This window comes from Fringilla coelebs (assembly GCF_963513975.1).
Source record: "Fringilla coelebs genome assembly, chromosome: 24".
Classification (NCBI taxonomy): domain Eukaryota; kingdom Metazoa; phylum Chordata; class Aves; order Passeriformes; family Fringillidae; genus Fringilla; species Fringilla coelebs.
The window spans coordinates 7013918-7029395 of NC_140050.1; the positions used below are offsets into that span (position 1 = coordinate 7013918).

General features: G+C 52.3%; 1 protein-coding gene across 1 annotated transcript; it reads left to right on the forward strand.

Annotated features, from left to right (window-relative positions):
• The first annotated feature begins 1251 nt into the window (after positions 1-1251).
• On the forward strand, positions 1252-15477 carry PIAS4 (protein inhibitor of activated STAT 4). Its single transcript, XM_084221023.1, has 11 exons — positions 1252-1309; positions 4041-4467; positions 7278-7362; positions 8471-8512; positions 8809-8899; positions 9212-9340; positions 9422-9527; positions 11908-11981; positions 12463-12623; positions 14290-14420; positions 14868-15477. Exons 1-11 carry the CDS (start codon positions 1283-1285, stop codon positions 15071-15073), a joined length of 1479 nt encoding a protein of 492 aa, XP_084077149.1. The 5' UTR covers positions 1252-1282; the 3' UTR covers positions 15074-15477.
• Position 15478: the final 1 nt, after the last annotated feature.

Genomic DNA, 15478 nt, shown 5'->3' on the forward strand with positions numbered 1-15478 from the left:
CACATTCCCAGCACAGCCCCAGGCTGCCCGTGTGAGGCAGGGACAGGCAGGACAGCCAGGGTGACACCCAGGATGGCTTTGGGCCCGGCTCTGCCACCATGACAGGATGAATTATCGGCCTTTGGGGTTTCCATAGCAATCTGGTGGGTTTTTAGCACCGACCCTGGCTTTTACCAGCCTAGAAGGGAAAACTGGGGAACCTGATTTGCATCCTGCTCTTCCTGAGAAACTGTTAATTGCTTTTTTCTGTAATTAGTATGTGGGGTCGATGGCACGGAAAGTGCTGGAAAACCTCACCCAGTGCAGCAATTCACCCCAAACACTGCAGTTACCCTGAAATCATCCAGTCCAACTCCTGGCCCTGCACAAACACCCCAACAACCCCACCCTGTCCCAGAGTGTTGCCCAAAGGCTCCTGGAGCTCTGGCAGGTTGGGAATGTGCCCATTCCCTGGGGAGCCTGGGCAGTGCCCGCCACCCTCAGAGGCAGAACCTTTCCCTCAGCTCCATCCCAAATCCCTGGCACGGCTCCCACCATTCCCTGGCTCCTGTCCCTACTCCCAGAGCAGAGATTGGAGCTGCCTATTGGGAGAAAGATGCAAGCCACAAAATATTTATTATTATTATTGTTATTATTATTATTATTATTATTATTATCATCATCATGATTATCATTATATTTATTACTACTATTATATGGAAGGCGTTGTTAATTAATGATAGGTTAAGTTGCAGAAAGCAGCACAAACACCGACTGGAGAAGGAAGGCCCGGGGGTCTCTGGGACGTCGCTGCCATGGAGCAAATTTTGGCCAGGAGATCCCCCTGCCCTGCCCAGCCATCCCTCCTCTCCTAGAGCCCCCCATCCCCTTCCCTCCTCACCGGGGACGGCGGCGGAGCCTCAGGCCGAGCCCACCGGGCCCTGCCCTGCCCTGGGGCACCCACCTGCCGCCATCTTGGGGGCAGCCCCCGTCGCCTGCCCACCCCCACCCCCACCCCCTCCCCCTCCCGGAGTGCCCGCGGGGCCGCCTCCATCCCCGCCCCCTCCGCTCCCACCCCCGCTCCCGCCGCCGTTCCCCCGGTTCAGCGGAGCGCGGCCCCTTTAAGACTCCCGGGGGAGGCGTGGCCTGGCGGGGCGTGGCTCGGAGGGCGTGGCCGGGGAGCGGGGGGCGCGCTCGCCGATTGGGCGGCGCTCGCGGCGTGGCCCCGCCCTCCCCCCGGCGCGAGGGCGTCACGTGACCCGGCGGCGGCGGCGCCCGGCGCGGTGGACGCTGGAGGTCCAAGATGGCGGCGGAGCTGGTGGAGGCGAAGGTGAGGGAAGCGGCGCCGCCGCCCCGCCCGCGGGGCCCGGCCGGCACCGGGCGGCTCCCGGCGCGGGAGGACGGCGGGGGGCGGCGCTGCGAACCGCGGGAGCGGCGCTCCGCGGCCTCCCCCTCACCTTTTTACCTCAGAGACTGCCCCGCCCCGGCCTCAGGGCCGCAGCCCCCGCCGGACCTCCCGGGGCCGAACCGGCCCGGCCCGCGGTGCTGCCCGCCCTCCTCGGGGCTGCCCCCGCGGCGGGCCTCCCCCGTTAATGGCCGGGATTAAGGAGCGCTGGCGCTGCCCGCGCGCCCCCCGCGCCGGTCCCGCTGCCCGCCCCGGGGCGGAGCGGCTCGGTGCGGAGCTGTCCGGCGGGCGGGGGTCCGGGAGCCGCTGGGACGGCACTGCCGGGGGCAGGAGCGGCCCCAGGGCCCCGCCGGGATGGGGCGAAGCGAATCCATGCTCGGAGTTGTGTTTCCAAGGCGGTTTGTGCCTTGGGAAGCGCCGGGAGCTTTCCCCGGTGCCCTCGGGATCCCGGTCCTGCGGGAGCCGGGGCAGCGGCCGGTGGCAGCCGGTGCTGAGGGCGGTTAAGGAGCAACGGCGGCGGCCGGGAAGCGTTCCCTGGAAGTGTTCCCAAGGAAGCGTTCCCCGGGGAGCGCTCCCCGCCCGCAGGAGCAGCCCCTCGGCAGGGATGGGGCTGGATGGCCGCGGCCGTCCCGGCGGGAGAGGCTTTTTGGGGGGCTCTGCGCTCCCCCTGCGGTCCCGGAGCTCGGAACGCGCTTCCCGGGCATCGCGGGCTCCGCAGAGGCTTTTGGTGGGGTCAGAGCCGCCCCCACGAGGGTTCTGAGGGGAGGAACGGGAATCCCGGCGGTCCATGTGCTCTCCCTGCTCTCACGGGGCAGCCCGAGCTCTCGGTTTGCTTTGTCTGAGGTTTGTTGTTGTGTTGCTGTTCAAATCTCATCATCATTAATTCCTTCGAAATGGAAACTCTGGGCTCCAGCTGCACTTTCCAGGCCAAGAGTCCTGGGTGAGGTGCTCCAGGAGCAATTCCCACAGGAGGAGTTCCTGTCTCCTGAGCTCCTGGGATGCCCTGGTATCTCCTGCTGCTGTGTCTTGATGAATTTATCTTTCCAAATACACCTTTTATCCTCAATTCCCTCGGGGACAACAAGATTCTCTCCATTTCCTAGCGCAGTTTAATGATCCTGGTGGGATTTCATCAGACTTGATAATCTTGGAGGTCTTTTCCAACCTTAATGATCCTGATTCTATTTTTGAGTTGAAGAGAACTGAGGCACAAAGTAGATTTCTCCAGGATTTCACAGGTGGTGTCTGCTGTAGCAGCACCATGAATCCAGTGCTCTGAAATTCTGACTTTCTGGCAATTAAACATCTTTTCTCTCCTCTTTAGTCATCAGTCTTTTTTTCCTCTCATCAGGGATATTTTGGGACTCATCACGACTCCCAGAAGTTCTCACTACAGACAGTGACATAACAGCTTTTGGGTTTTCAGATTAAATGACATATGTAAGGGAAAAAGAGAAAATCAAATGGCATTTCTCTCTCTCATCTAATTCCCACACATCCAAAAGTGGCTGTGAAATGTTTCTGGAAACAGTTGTAGATTTCTTAATTAAAAAAAAAAAATCTGTAGCTGGTTTATTCCAGGAAATGATAAGATTGTCAGATTATCTTTTATGCTTTCTTTTTAATTATTAATTCCAGAGTGGGGTAGAGGTTGGGGAAGATCTGCTGGATTTTTTTTTGGTGGGGTTTCTTCTTGAATTCCCACATTCCCCACAAACCAGGAAGGATGTGGAGGGAATATGTGTGGATATCTACCAAGTTCATTTCCAGGGCAGCTTGAATTTTCCACCCCATGTACTTTATTAGCCACTTTTTTGTGATTTTAAGGTTTGGTGTTTAGGGATCTGGAATGCCAGCCTGGAGCTGTGGCTTCAACAGGAGGAATTCCTGGTTTCTGATGGGAGGTTGCCTTGTGGCCTTTGACTCTGCTGACAGTTACAGGCCTGAGTTGCCACAGAGAGGGAATTTTGGAAGCCTGAGCTGGGTTTTGCTGCTTATCAGACACTGAAATTGATAATTGCAGGGCAGCTCCTGGCTGGGATCACAGGGAAGTGCTCAGCATTGTTCTCCTGGGAACACACTGCTCTCTTCAATAATCTCAGTACCCTTCCATACTCTAAAATATGTGAGTTTTTTAAAGATCCCATGGATGTAGGGAGGATTCTGGAGGGGTTTTCCCATCTGGAAGTCCAGGATTGGTGGCCCCAGTTCACCTCAGCCTCACCTAACTCGTTTTGATTTTCTCCCTGTGCCTTGCACTGGCACCATTTGGGATGAAGGTTTCCATGTTTCTCTGGGAATTCTGGATCCTCAGGCTGCTGAAGGAGTTCATGAGCTCTTCCACAAGCAAGGCCTCTTGGTTTAGACCTTCAAGGTCGCTCCTGCTTCCAGCTGAGCTGTCTTGAGGATGTCCAAGTGATTTTTGAGTCATTTGATGACTGTGCTGGTGGTTTTGTCCTTCAGTGGGTGATCACTGTGTTTGTGTTGCTCAAACAAGAAATGGGAACCAAAATCAGGTGCCAGCACTGGGTTTGGACAGGTTTGGGGTCTTTCTTTGAGGGGAAACTTTTAATATCTTGCCTTGTAGTTATAAAGTGACAACTAAACCTTTGCCTTTTATAACTATGAGAACATCTTTTAATTTTTTATCCCCCAGAACATGGTGATGAGTTTCCGAGTCTCAGATCTTCAGATGTTGCTGGGTTTTGTTGGCAGGAGTAAAAGCGGACTAAAACACGAACTAGTGACCCGAGCTTTGCAGCTGGTCCAGTTTGACTGCAGCCCCGAGGTGTTCAAGAAGATCAAGGAGCTCTACGAGACTCGCTACAAGAAGAAGGGCTCGGAGGTGGCGCCGCCGCCGGCGCCGCCCCGTGCCGAGGCCCTGGCCCTGCACTCCTCCTACGACCGCGGCAGCGCCGTGCCCCGGACCCTGCCCGCCACCAACATCGACTACCCTGCCCTCTACGGCAAATACCTGAACGGACTGGGCAGGTTGCCCCCCAAAGTGGCCAAGCCCGAGGTTCGCTTGGTCAAGTTGCCCTTTTATACCACGCTGGACGAGCTGTTGAAGCCCACAGAGTTAGGTGAGTTTGGGGGGGGTGTTGGTAAAGAAGTTGAATAAAGTTGATAAATATAAGTTGATAAATAAGTTGTGTTTTGAAGGACTTTCTGAAGTTGTGTGGCTGGAGAGGCTGATGGTCGGGGTGGTGAGACACCTCTCTCTCTTCTTCCCCCTTTCTCTCTCTCTCTTCCCCCCTCTCTTTGCCCCCATGCTCAGAATTTACAGAGCAATATTCATCTCTGGGCTTGCCAGTGCTTAAAGGTAACTGATGAAAGAGGGAGAGTGGCTTTTTACAGAGAGGGAGAGTTCTGGGAAAGGGGGAATGGTTTCAACCTACAAGAGGAGAGATTTAGATGGGATATTGGGGAGCAGTTCCTCCCTGTGAGGGTGGGGAGGCCCTGGCACAGGGCAGGAGAAGCTGTGGCTGCCCTGGAAGTGTCCAAGGCCAGCTGGGAGCACCCTGGGACAGTGGAAGGTGTCCCTGCCTGTGGGATGGAGTGGGATGATCCTTCAGCTCCTTCCAATCCAAATCCTCTGCTCCTGGGATTTTTCTCAGCCCCAGAATGTGGGCACTTTGGAATCCCACCTTGTTTGGTTCCCATGGATTGTGGAGCCACATTCCACACTAATGCTGGTTTTCAGCACTAAAAATCCCTGACCTGAAGCATCCTATGGATAAAAGATGGTGGCAACACCTCAAACTGTATTTTTGACCTTTTCTGTGTGTGCTTGTCACAGTTATTTGTGTGTGGTGCTGTGTGATTTGAGGGGTAACCAGTAAAACTGGAAGAAGAGCTTTTTCCCTGGGGTGTGGAGACTGATTTTTCATTATTTTAGTTTGGAGAAACAAAGCATGTTGTTAACTGATGTTAAACAGAATGTTCTGGTAGCAAATTCAGCATGTCCAGAGAAGTTGAGTTCTGCTGAGTGTCTCATAAATTCATGTGGCAATGTCAGAATTCTCTCCCAAATGATTCTGCAACTTGAGCTGGCCTGGCTTTGCTGAAAATATATTTGTTGTGGCTTGGGGGGAAAAAAATAGATAAAGATTTGATTGTGCAGAAACAAAAAGATAAAGGTCTAATTAGTCAGATTTTATGTAATTTCTTCTTCATTTGAAGGCGTTAATGCTGTGACAAAACAGCTGAGTGGTGACAGAGTCGAGCTCAAACATGATAATTGTGTGGGGAATGGTTTGTTCAGTGTTAAATGTGTGTTAGTCAGCAATTCCAATATGGGATTCTGAAGGAAAACAAATTTCCAAGAGGTGGAAGCATCCAGAGCCAGAAGAGGCTGGGTGCACTGGCTGGGATTACCAGGTTTTGTTCCAAGTTGCCATTAAATGTCCCCTGCATCAGCTCAGAGCCCAGGGCTCGTTAAATGCAGCCTCTGGCCCTGGTAGGTGACACCTCCCCTGGGCCAGCCCGGTCCCTGCAGGGTTCTGGCTGATTTTCCCTGAGGTTTCTGTGGAGCCAGGAGGAGCTGAGCCCCAGCAGAGGTTCAGGTCTCACACCTGACCAGGCTGCACCTCCCAGATTTTGGGTTTCCATTTCAGCAGCAATTTAATTTTTTGTGTGAAGGAAGAGCGAGCTGATAGAAATGCAAAATAAACCACGAGCAGTTTCTCACTTTTCCTCATCAGGTTTGCTTTGTCTTTGTGTGGCTGAACATTCAGTAGGACTCAGTTCATTGGCAGTTTCTTAATCAGAAACATTAAAATTACTTTTTGTTACTGTCCTTGCTAAAAATACCTCATGAAATGTTTTGCTTTCTGCTGGTTATTTTTGTCAGGAGATATTGGGTGGAAACTGGAATTAAACAAAAAGTTCCACAAAGGTATCTTAATTCTCACTTCTGAAATGTATTTTTGCAAGTTCCATTTGCATTTTTAAAACAGAAAAGGGACCAAAGGGGAAGCACCTGGAGTGACTCAAGTTGTCACCAGGTCTTCCAAGAGCTGCTGAGGTTTTATCCTCCCTTCATCTCCTCTTTTTCGTACAAAAGTGAACTTTCCTCCTTCTGAACTCCTGTTGGCTTTGAATAGCCATGCAATGGAAGGGAGACAAAGCCAAACACCCATTTCTTGCTAAATAATTTTAAAAAAGCTGTTTTAGCACTTCCTCTTTGTGTTCCTCCCATGACTTTCAGCAGCTCAGGGTCTGAACTTTGCTTAGAGACACAAAACTGAAAATAAAACGTGTTTGGATTGAAGCACAGGTTGCAACAAAAGTTTCCCACGTCTCAAGCTTCATCTCCCCCACTTTAAATGCACTTGATATTAAAATTATCAGTGTGCAAAAGGCCCCAGTTAATGCTGGGCTCTCTCCAGCCTCTCTGCTGTCCCACCCTCAAGGTCAGGGGGTTTGAAGTCATGTTTTGTCTCTTCCAGCTGCTTTTTGTGTTGCTTTTTTATTATCTGAGCTAATCTTTTTTGTTGCTGGTGTTGTTTTCTTTCTTTTCCAGAACCCGCCTGCTCAGTCTGGTTGGTTTTGGGCTTTTGTGTCAGGCTCAGGTCTCCTCTTGGGCTTCTTGAGGATGTGGTCACACTGTGACACCACTGATGTGGTGAGCTGATGGCTCTTGAGTTATTTGAGGGCAGGAAAAATAATTTGAAAAAGAGAAAAATCAAATCCAAAGCCTGTGCTGGTTGCACTGAACAGTGAGAATAAGTGAGCAAAGCTCTAATCAAAGCAGAATTACTAAAACAGGTGAAAACTGCAGTTCTGGGGTGTGGGAGAAGACAAGACTTGGAGATAAACAGAGCATAACAATCACCTCGTGCTCAGAGCTGCTGTTCTCAGTTTGATGGACACTCTTTGCTTCCCTCCTCAGTTCCACAGAATAATGAGAAGCTTCAGGAAAGTCCGTGCATTTTTGCATTAACACCAAGACAAGTGGAGCTGATCAGAAATTCCAGGTACTCCTCACTGGGTATTAACAGTTCCAGAAAATGCAGCTGCATCATTCCATCATTCCTCTGTGTTCCCTGCCTGTGGAAGCTTTTGTTCTCTGCAAGGGAATAGGATTTGTGTGAGGACATCAGGCTGCTCCTCATGTACAGCAAAGAGCTTTGGGGGGAGTGGGAGCTGCAGATTCCCCATCCAGGTCCTTAAGTTTCACTTGTGCTGCTCTAATCTCCCTCTGCAATGGTGCATTTGGGCAGGAGAATCAGGATGAAATCATCGATGACCTAAATTCTCTGCTGAGCCGTGGTGTGAGTGTCTGCAGCCTTTCCTCTGGGCCAGGTTCAAAAGGCAGAGTGTGAGGCTGTTTGCATCTGAAAGGAACTTCCTTGGTGGGGAGGAGGCTGCAGGAGCTGCCCGAGGAAACATCTCGGATTAGGATTTACCCTGACCTCTGTCAGATGCAACTTTTGAGTCAAACAAAGGCTCCCCTCAGAGGTGGCAGTGGAGGCAGGGAGGTTTCCTCTTGGCTGACCTGCTCCCTTCACGCAGAAGAATTCCTCCAAAAATTCAACATAAAACCTTTGAATATTTCTCTTTGTCATAAATTAAAGATCTGGGGGAAGAATATCTTGGTTATTTTGCCTCCTGTAAAACATCCTTCTTCTGTCTTCCATTTCTTTCCTGATTGCAGTTAAAATCCTGTCAGGAATAGCCCTGATGGAGGTTGCAATATTCAGTCCCTTGGTTTGCATGAGCAGCTTCAGCTGAATAATTAAACACAGAGAGTCTTGAACACTGTCAGGTAAACCTGACCTTAAAACCCAGTTTTTATAAATTCTCACAAATCACCAGAAGGCACCTGAACAGTTTTTAAAACCCAGAGAAAAGCTGTAGATTGGTGCATCAGGAAAAAAAAAATAATTACAGGACCACTGATATTTGCAGGGGGAATTGTACAATTTAAATAAAATTCTGTGAGGTAATCTTTTGAAGTTCTATTTTAAAAAATTAGGAACAGCTAAAGTTCTTGAGTCTGGCAGCTGGTTTGGGTGATTCTTTTGGGGGTAGGATTTTTTTTTACATAATTAATTTGAGGTTTTCTGTTCTTTCGTTTATCAGGGAGTTGCAACCCGGTGTGAAATCGGTTCAGGTGGTGCTCAGGTAGGTCTGGGCTGGGCTCATTGAACATCAGGGGCAGCAGGGGAGAAGGGAACATTCTAGCAAGTTCCAACATGGATTTCGTGGCTCCAGAGAGAATTTCCAGTGAACTTTTTGTTCTTGGGCCTCACAGGAGCATCTTACTCTCCACTTTTGAACCTCGAGCAGAAACAGCAGAGTCCCAGCTGGATGGGCTCTGCTGAGGGAGCATGGATTGGGCTGGGGATTGGGACAGGGCCTGTGGGAGCTGGGGATGTGCAGAGTGTTGAGATATTATGGGATGTGTTGTTTCTGCCCAGAATCTGCTACACAGACACCAGTTCCCCCCAGGAGGATCAGTACCCTCCCAACATCGCCGTCAAGGTGAACCACAGCTACTGCTCCGTGCCGGTGAGGACTGGGGGACTGGGGGGGGAAAATCAGGGGGGAAATGTGTGGAGTGTGGAAGGAAATGGCTTTCCTGATGAATGCTACACCATAGAAGTGCACTGCTTAGTTTAAAGCTAATTTTTTAATGGATTAGCCATGTTGTTAATGAACTGTTCTGTAGAAAGGCTCGATCCTGTTTACTTTGTGCTCCAGCTGTGCTCAGCTCCTTCCCCCCATCCCTGAGACCTGGGGCTGAGTGCAGTTTAATGGAGCTGATCAACAGATGTACCTTGAGTAAAAAATAAATATCTGTACTTAATCTCCCTGCTCTAGGGCTACTACCCCTCAAACAAACCCGGGGTGGAACCCAAGAGGCCCTGCAGGCCCATCAACCTCACCCACCTCATGTACCTGTCGGCGGCCACCAACCGCATCACGGTCACCTGGGGCAACTACGGCAAGGTGAGAGCCCAGGGAGCCCCCAGAGCTGCCGGGGCAGCCCTGCAGAGCAGCCTGCTCATCCTCTCCTCCCTCTCTCCCCAGAGCTACTCGGTGGGGCTGTACCTGGTGCGGCAGATGACCTCAGCAGAGCTGCTGCAGAGATTGAAAACCATCGGCATCAAACACCCGGAGCTCTGCAAAGCGCTGGGTGAGTGGCTCAGGAAGGGCCTGTCTGCAGCCTGCTGGGGAATAACCACCACCTTTCACACCTCTGCTTCCCTCCAGCTGTGTAAACCCCACTTTTTATCTGAACAGACTTGCTGAGCTGTGTGTGAGCCGTGGGAGGTCACCCCAAGCCGTGGTTCTGGTGGCTCTGCGGCAGCTCTGTAGTTGGCTGTAGGATTTGTGCCGGTGTCGTTGTGACTGGAAGGGCTTCATGCCTTCAGCTGAGTCAGTATGAGCAGCACTGACCTCGGGATTCCCAAAGGAGATTTCTGGAGCAAGGGATCCTGGTGACAATGTCCTGCTGCCCCAGTCCCTGGGACTCCTTGGGGTGGCAGTGGGATGTCACCAGCAGCACTTTGATATGCCTTGAGAGCTTCAGAGAAGAGATGGTCCCCAGAGATGCTTATCCCAAACCACTCAGGTAAATCCTCCTGGTATGAGGCTCATGTAAAACATTACTGGAAATGAGGGGAAATTACTTTTCCAAGGTGGAATGGAAGATTATGACTTGGAGCTCATGAGTGTGGAAGATTCCCAGTTTCTCATGTTGCTGGACAAAACATTCTCACTGTTTCATTCTGCGTGGGAGAACTGACCCTGTGATCCTGATGGTCTTTAAAACTGTCCAGATCCTGGAAAACTCCTCCCAAGGATAAGGAGGAGAATCCCAGCATAGTTTGGGTTGGAAGGACCTTAAAGCTCATCCAGTGCCACCCCTGCCATGGGCAGGGACACCTCCCGCTGTCCCTGGCTGCTCCAAGCCCTGTCCAGCCTGGTCTTGGGCACTGCCAGGGATCCAGGGGCAGCCACAGCTGCTCTGGGCACCCTGTGCCAGGGCCTTACCACAGGGAGGAATTTCTCCTGCACATCTTAACCCCAGTTTCCTCTCTTCAAGCCATTCTCCCTTGTCCTGTCACTACAGTTCCTAATGAAGAGCCCCTTTCCAGCATCCCTGGAGCCCCTTCAGGGACTGCAGTGCTGCTGGGAGATCTCCACCCAACCTTCTCCAGGCTGAACTTCCTCAGCCTGCCAGTCTTGGAGGTGGATGGTAGTTCTCAGGGAAGGTGTTGATTCCAGGTGTATCCAGCCTGCAGACACCTGGATTTCAGGCAGGGATCAGTTGTATTTGTGACTTTAAATAAAACCAAATAAGAGCAATCTCTTATTTCAGCTCCTTCATGTTTTCGTGCTTGGAAGTTGTTTGGATATCCAGAACGGGCCAACCTGAGGAGATCCTGAACTTTGCTTTTCTAGCTCTGGCCTGCTCTGCAAATAATTCCCTGTCACTGAAGCTGTCCTTTGGCTTCAGTCACATCTCACTGCTGACTCATCTTGCTTTGCATAAAATTCTGTAGAACTTAATACAGGAACATTGTCTGAGAACAGATTATGGCTTTGGATCCAAAATCCTGATCTGGAGATCCTAGAAAATTCTCCTTCCCAGGTCTCCCAGTAATTGATGTGCAGAGAAAGCTCTTACAAAGAACTTCATAAAAAATTAAGCTTGGATGAAAAGGCTCCTAATGTGAGGAAAACAAGCCCAAATCTTGTAATCTCCTGGGAATTTCACATCTGAGAAGTCACTCTCTAATTAAAGCTGGGTGTTGCAGAGCTGCATGTAGCCTCATTGTCTGGAGACATCTTGTTATGATCTGAAAAGGTCAAAAGAAATGGTTGACTTGCTCCAAAGAAAAACGGTGATGGAAGTGTCAGAGGCATTGCAGGCAGCAGTGGGAGCAGCAGCTCCTCCTCAGGACTTGGGGAGCAGTTCAAAGCTCGTTTTGTTGATTTTTGCACCTTGGTGTGGGACCTGCACACGTGGGACCTGCCCATCTGCTGCTTTCTTTGGTTTCCCTGCTGCTCCTCTGGGTTTTCCTTTCAGGCTGCAGCAGCAGGGGCAGGATTCCTCCTTTCCTAACATTGATTCTTCCCAGATCTGTGCTGGATAGCTGCTGTGCCTGGTCTTGCATGGCTGTCTTGCTCTGAGCTGTCTGCCTGGGTACCTCTGGTCTTGTTTGTGGTTCCTGTGGAATGTTCTGGAATAAAGAGGTGCCAGTGTAGAGGCCAAGGAGTGGCAGCCCAGCAGAGCTGAGAGGAGGCTTGATAACCTGCTGGCAAAAGGATGGGATGTGTTTTGCCTCTCGGTTTGTTTGCTGACTTGTGGGGGGACTTGCTCTGAGCTGGAAGTGCCAGGGGGAGACATTTCCCCCCATCCTGCTGCCACTGAGCTCAGGACCTGGGGTTCATTCCCTCCCTGACAGGGAAAGGGATCCACACACACCCCAGGGCTGGGGTGAGCTGCTCCCCCAGTGCTGCCAGGGGCTGAGTTTTGTTAAATGCCGTGTCCTCTGCTCTCCCTGCAGTGAAGGAGAAGCTACGCCTGGACCCTGACAGTGAAATCGCCACCACCGGGGTCCGAGTGTCCCTCATCTGTCCGGTGAGACCCTGCAGGCTCCTCGTGGAGTTGGGGTTTGGGCTGGAAGGGAGCTTAAAACCATCCAGTGTCTTGGGAAGGGACCTCCCACTGTCCCAGGCTGCTCCAGCCTGGCCTTGGACACTTCCAGTGATCCAGGGGCAGCGACAGCTGCTCTGGGCACCCTGTGCCCGGGCCTGCCCACCCTCACAGCCAGGAATCCCTTCCCAATATTCCCTCGCAGTGGAAGCCGTTCCCTGTGTCCTGTCCCTCCATCCTTTGTCCCTCTCCAGCTCTCCTGGAGCCCCTTCAGGCACTGGAACCCAGCTCTCCCAGTTTAATCCAGAACCAAGGAGCTCCAGCTCTGCTTTAGTCTGGTTTTGTCAAGAACCCAAGCCACGCTCCCAGACCAGCTTTGCAAAGTCACAAATGTTTTTCCTTCTTAGGGGATCTGGGGGTTCCTTGCCAGGTGTCCTGGCTGATGCTCTGCTCTCTGCTCCCACAGCTGGTGAAGATGCGCCTGTCAGTGCCGTGCCGAGCCGAGACCTGTGCACACCTGCAGTGCTTTGATGCCGTCTTCTACCTACAGATGAATGAGAAAAAGCCCACGTGGATGTGCCCTGTGTGTGACAAACCTGCCCCCTACGACCAGCTCATCATTGATGGGTGAGTTTTGCACCTCTCTGCCCTTTCCCCTTCCCCACTGGATGCAGCATCCAGCTCTTGGCTGAAGTTCACTTTGAAACTGTTGAAAGTTTATTCTGCTGGTGCATAATATTCTGGTTTCAGTGTTTTGGTGTGTTAGAGCAAGGGCTAGGGGGGAACAGGCTTGTGGTGCAGCACTTTGGGGTGAGTTTGGAAGCAGCTTTGTGCCCCCAAATGCTGGGAGCCTTCTGTAGACTGAGACCACTGGGACCTTGTGGTGCTGGCCAAGGGCGGTGGAACAACCCACGTGGTTCCTGCCTGCTGGGAAATGATCTCCACCCTGGTGGCTGTGTGATTGGCCTCCACTGCAGGCTCTCTCAAGAGCAGGGAGAGTTTGGAGCGCTGTTTGGGGTGGCTCCAGCTCCCCTGGCACAGTGAGCAGACCAGTCTGTTCCCAGCCTCACCGAGGGCTCCTGGAGCGTCGCTGCCTTTGTGGGCCCTGGGCAGATGCAGGAGCTGTGGCTTTCCAGGCAGCCTGGAGCAGCCTCAGCACAGATAACCTGTTTGCTTTGTCCCCTGGCCAACCCTGACAGGAAAATCCAGTTCCTTGGAGATCTCTGACGGGGGGAGATGAAGGGGAAGCTGCGAGGGGTGGGATTGTGGAACCCACATGGGTCAGCCGTGCCTGTGTCCTGCATGAGGAGCAGCAGGATGTCCCTGGGGAAGGCTCAGCAGACTTTTGTCCCTGCTCAGGGCTGGATTTGATGCCAGTTCTGTTGGGTGAAGTCCTTCCCAGATTCCCTGGAAGTGAGAGAGGGAAGCTGGCACTCAGCTGGGTGCTGAGAATCAAGAAAGAGCCGGAGGCTCCTGAGCGGGGAGGGAGGTGGTTGGTCAGGTCTGGCATCCTCAGGGCCTTGTCAGCTTTTTGGGAGCTGCACCTTGGTGGTTGCTGTGCTGGTGATGGGATTGACTGTGGGAACAATGCCTACAGGAGCTGGGGAAAGCTGAAACTCTCCCACTGGGGTGCCACAAAGTTTTCCTGACCTTGGAAGTCTTTCCACTAGGAGTTCTCCTTCCTCCTGAAGGAAAGTGTTCAAGTCCAGGAGAGAGTGAGGTCTGGCAGAGCAGCATTTCCAAATAAACATCCCAGGCCAACGGTGGGACACAGGGAATAAAGCAAGTCCCCAGTTTCTCTGGAATCAGGGCCTCATTCCAGGTGTATTTTTATGGTTTCATGGTGTTCCTGATGCAGGAATGTTGTTCTGGTGGCTATTGTGGAGATTTGGGAAATAAAACTAGGAAGGAAGGGAAGTGCTGTTTGTTGGATTGCTGATTTCCTAATGCCAAAGGATATCTCACCTTTTGCTAAAGCCTTGCTGGGAATGTCCCATGGGATGGAGCAGCAGCTGCCTGCTTGGAAGCAGTGCCTGAGAAACTGGGTGAAGAGGCAAAACTGTCTTTAATTGCAGCTAATTAAGCTGGTAGTTGATGATTTGGGTGCATGGACAGGAAGGGCTGGGATGGATTTGCACTGTCGGAGCCTGCGCTGGTTTTATGGGGAATAAAGTCCATGACTCCAAGGGCTCTCAGCTCAGGAGCCAGCAGCAGGTTCCTTTTGCATCCAGGGTCACTGCACACACCCTGCTGATTGCCAGGGGTGTGACAGCTCCTGCTGTCCCCTCTGCAGGCTCCTGTCCAAGATCCTGACAGAATGTGAAGATGCAGATGAGATCGAGTACCTGGTGGATGGCTCCTGGTGCCCCATCCGAGCCGAGAAGGAGCGGAGCTGCAGCCCTCAGTGTCCAATCCTGGTTCTAGGTGAGACTCCCTGGGGGAAATCACACCATTCCAGAATGGCTTGGGTTGGGAGGGACCTGCAGGATCATCCAGTCCCACCCCCTGCCATGGCAGGGACACCTTCCACTATCCCAGGTTCCTCCAAGCCCTGTCCAGCCTGGCCTTGGACACTTTAGGGATCCAGGGGCAGCCACAGCTGCTCTGGGCACCCTGTGCCAGGGCCTGCCCACCCTCACAAGGAAGAATTTCTCCCCAGTATTCCCTCTGTCTGTGGAAGCCATTCCCTGGGTCCTGTCCCTCCATCCCTTGTCCCCAGTCCCTCTCCAGCTCTCCTGGAGCCCCTTTAGGCTCTGGAAGTGGCTCTGAGCTCTCCCTGGAGCCCTCCCTTGTCCAGGCTGGCCAGCCAGGAGTGATGGATCCTTCCCTGAGCTGGACAAGCGTGGTTTCATCTCCTCCTCCCCGTGCCAGGTTCCTCGGAGGTGAACGGGCTCCTGGCCACTGCCAACGGCACCGGCGAGAACGGCAAAGCCCCGGCGGATGTTGTGGATTTAACACTGGACAGCTCATCCTCGGAGGAGGATGAGGAGGAGGATGAGGAGGAGGATGATGATGATGAGGGACCCCAGCCCAAACGACACTGCTCTTATGAGAAAGGTTTAGTCTCTGCCTGCTGACTGCAGCCGCGGCTCGGAATTCCCAACGGACAGACTTGAATACTCTGGTGCTTATTAAACTGGAGGAGGGGGAGAACGTCCTCTCCCACCTCATCTCCCTCCCTCCCTCATCTCCTGTGACTTTCCTATTCCAAATTACTCATTAAAACGAGAGAAAAAAGAAAAACAAAAAACAACAAAAAACGACACAAACAAAACAAAAAACAAAAACCATTGAGCTGCTTCTTGGTTGGAAAACGACCCCACTCAGAGCCTGACCCTGAACTGGAGCCTGAAGTAAAGAAAGTGTCTTAAGCCAGGCAGGATCCTCCCTCACCTGGATCCCGGGATCGGGGGAGCTCCCCTGCACACCTCCAGGACACCCACCCCTGCATCTCCAAAGCCGTGTGCAGTTTGATCCTCTTG

What these genes read in the sequence shown, in the direction of transcription:
- PIAS4 (XM_084221023.1), top strand. Translation starts at nt 1,283, where the DNA reads ATGGCGGCGGAGCTGGTGGAGGCGAAG. An exon ending in GAGCTGATCAGAAATTCCAG is followed by an intron (nt 7,363 to 8,470) that starts GTACTCCTCACT and finishes TTCGTTTATCAG; the next exon opens with GGAGTTGCAACCCGGTGTGA. An exon ending in GGAGCTCTGCAAAGCGCTGG is followed by an intron (nt 9,528 to 11,907) that starts GTGAGTGGCTCA and finishes CTCTCCCTGCAG; the next exon opens with TGAAGGAGAAGCTACGCCTG.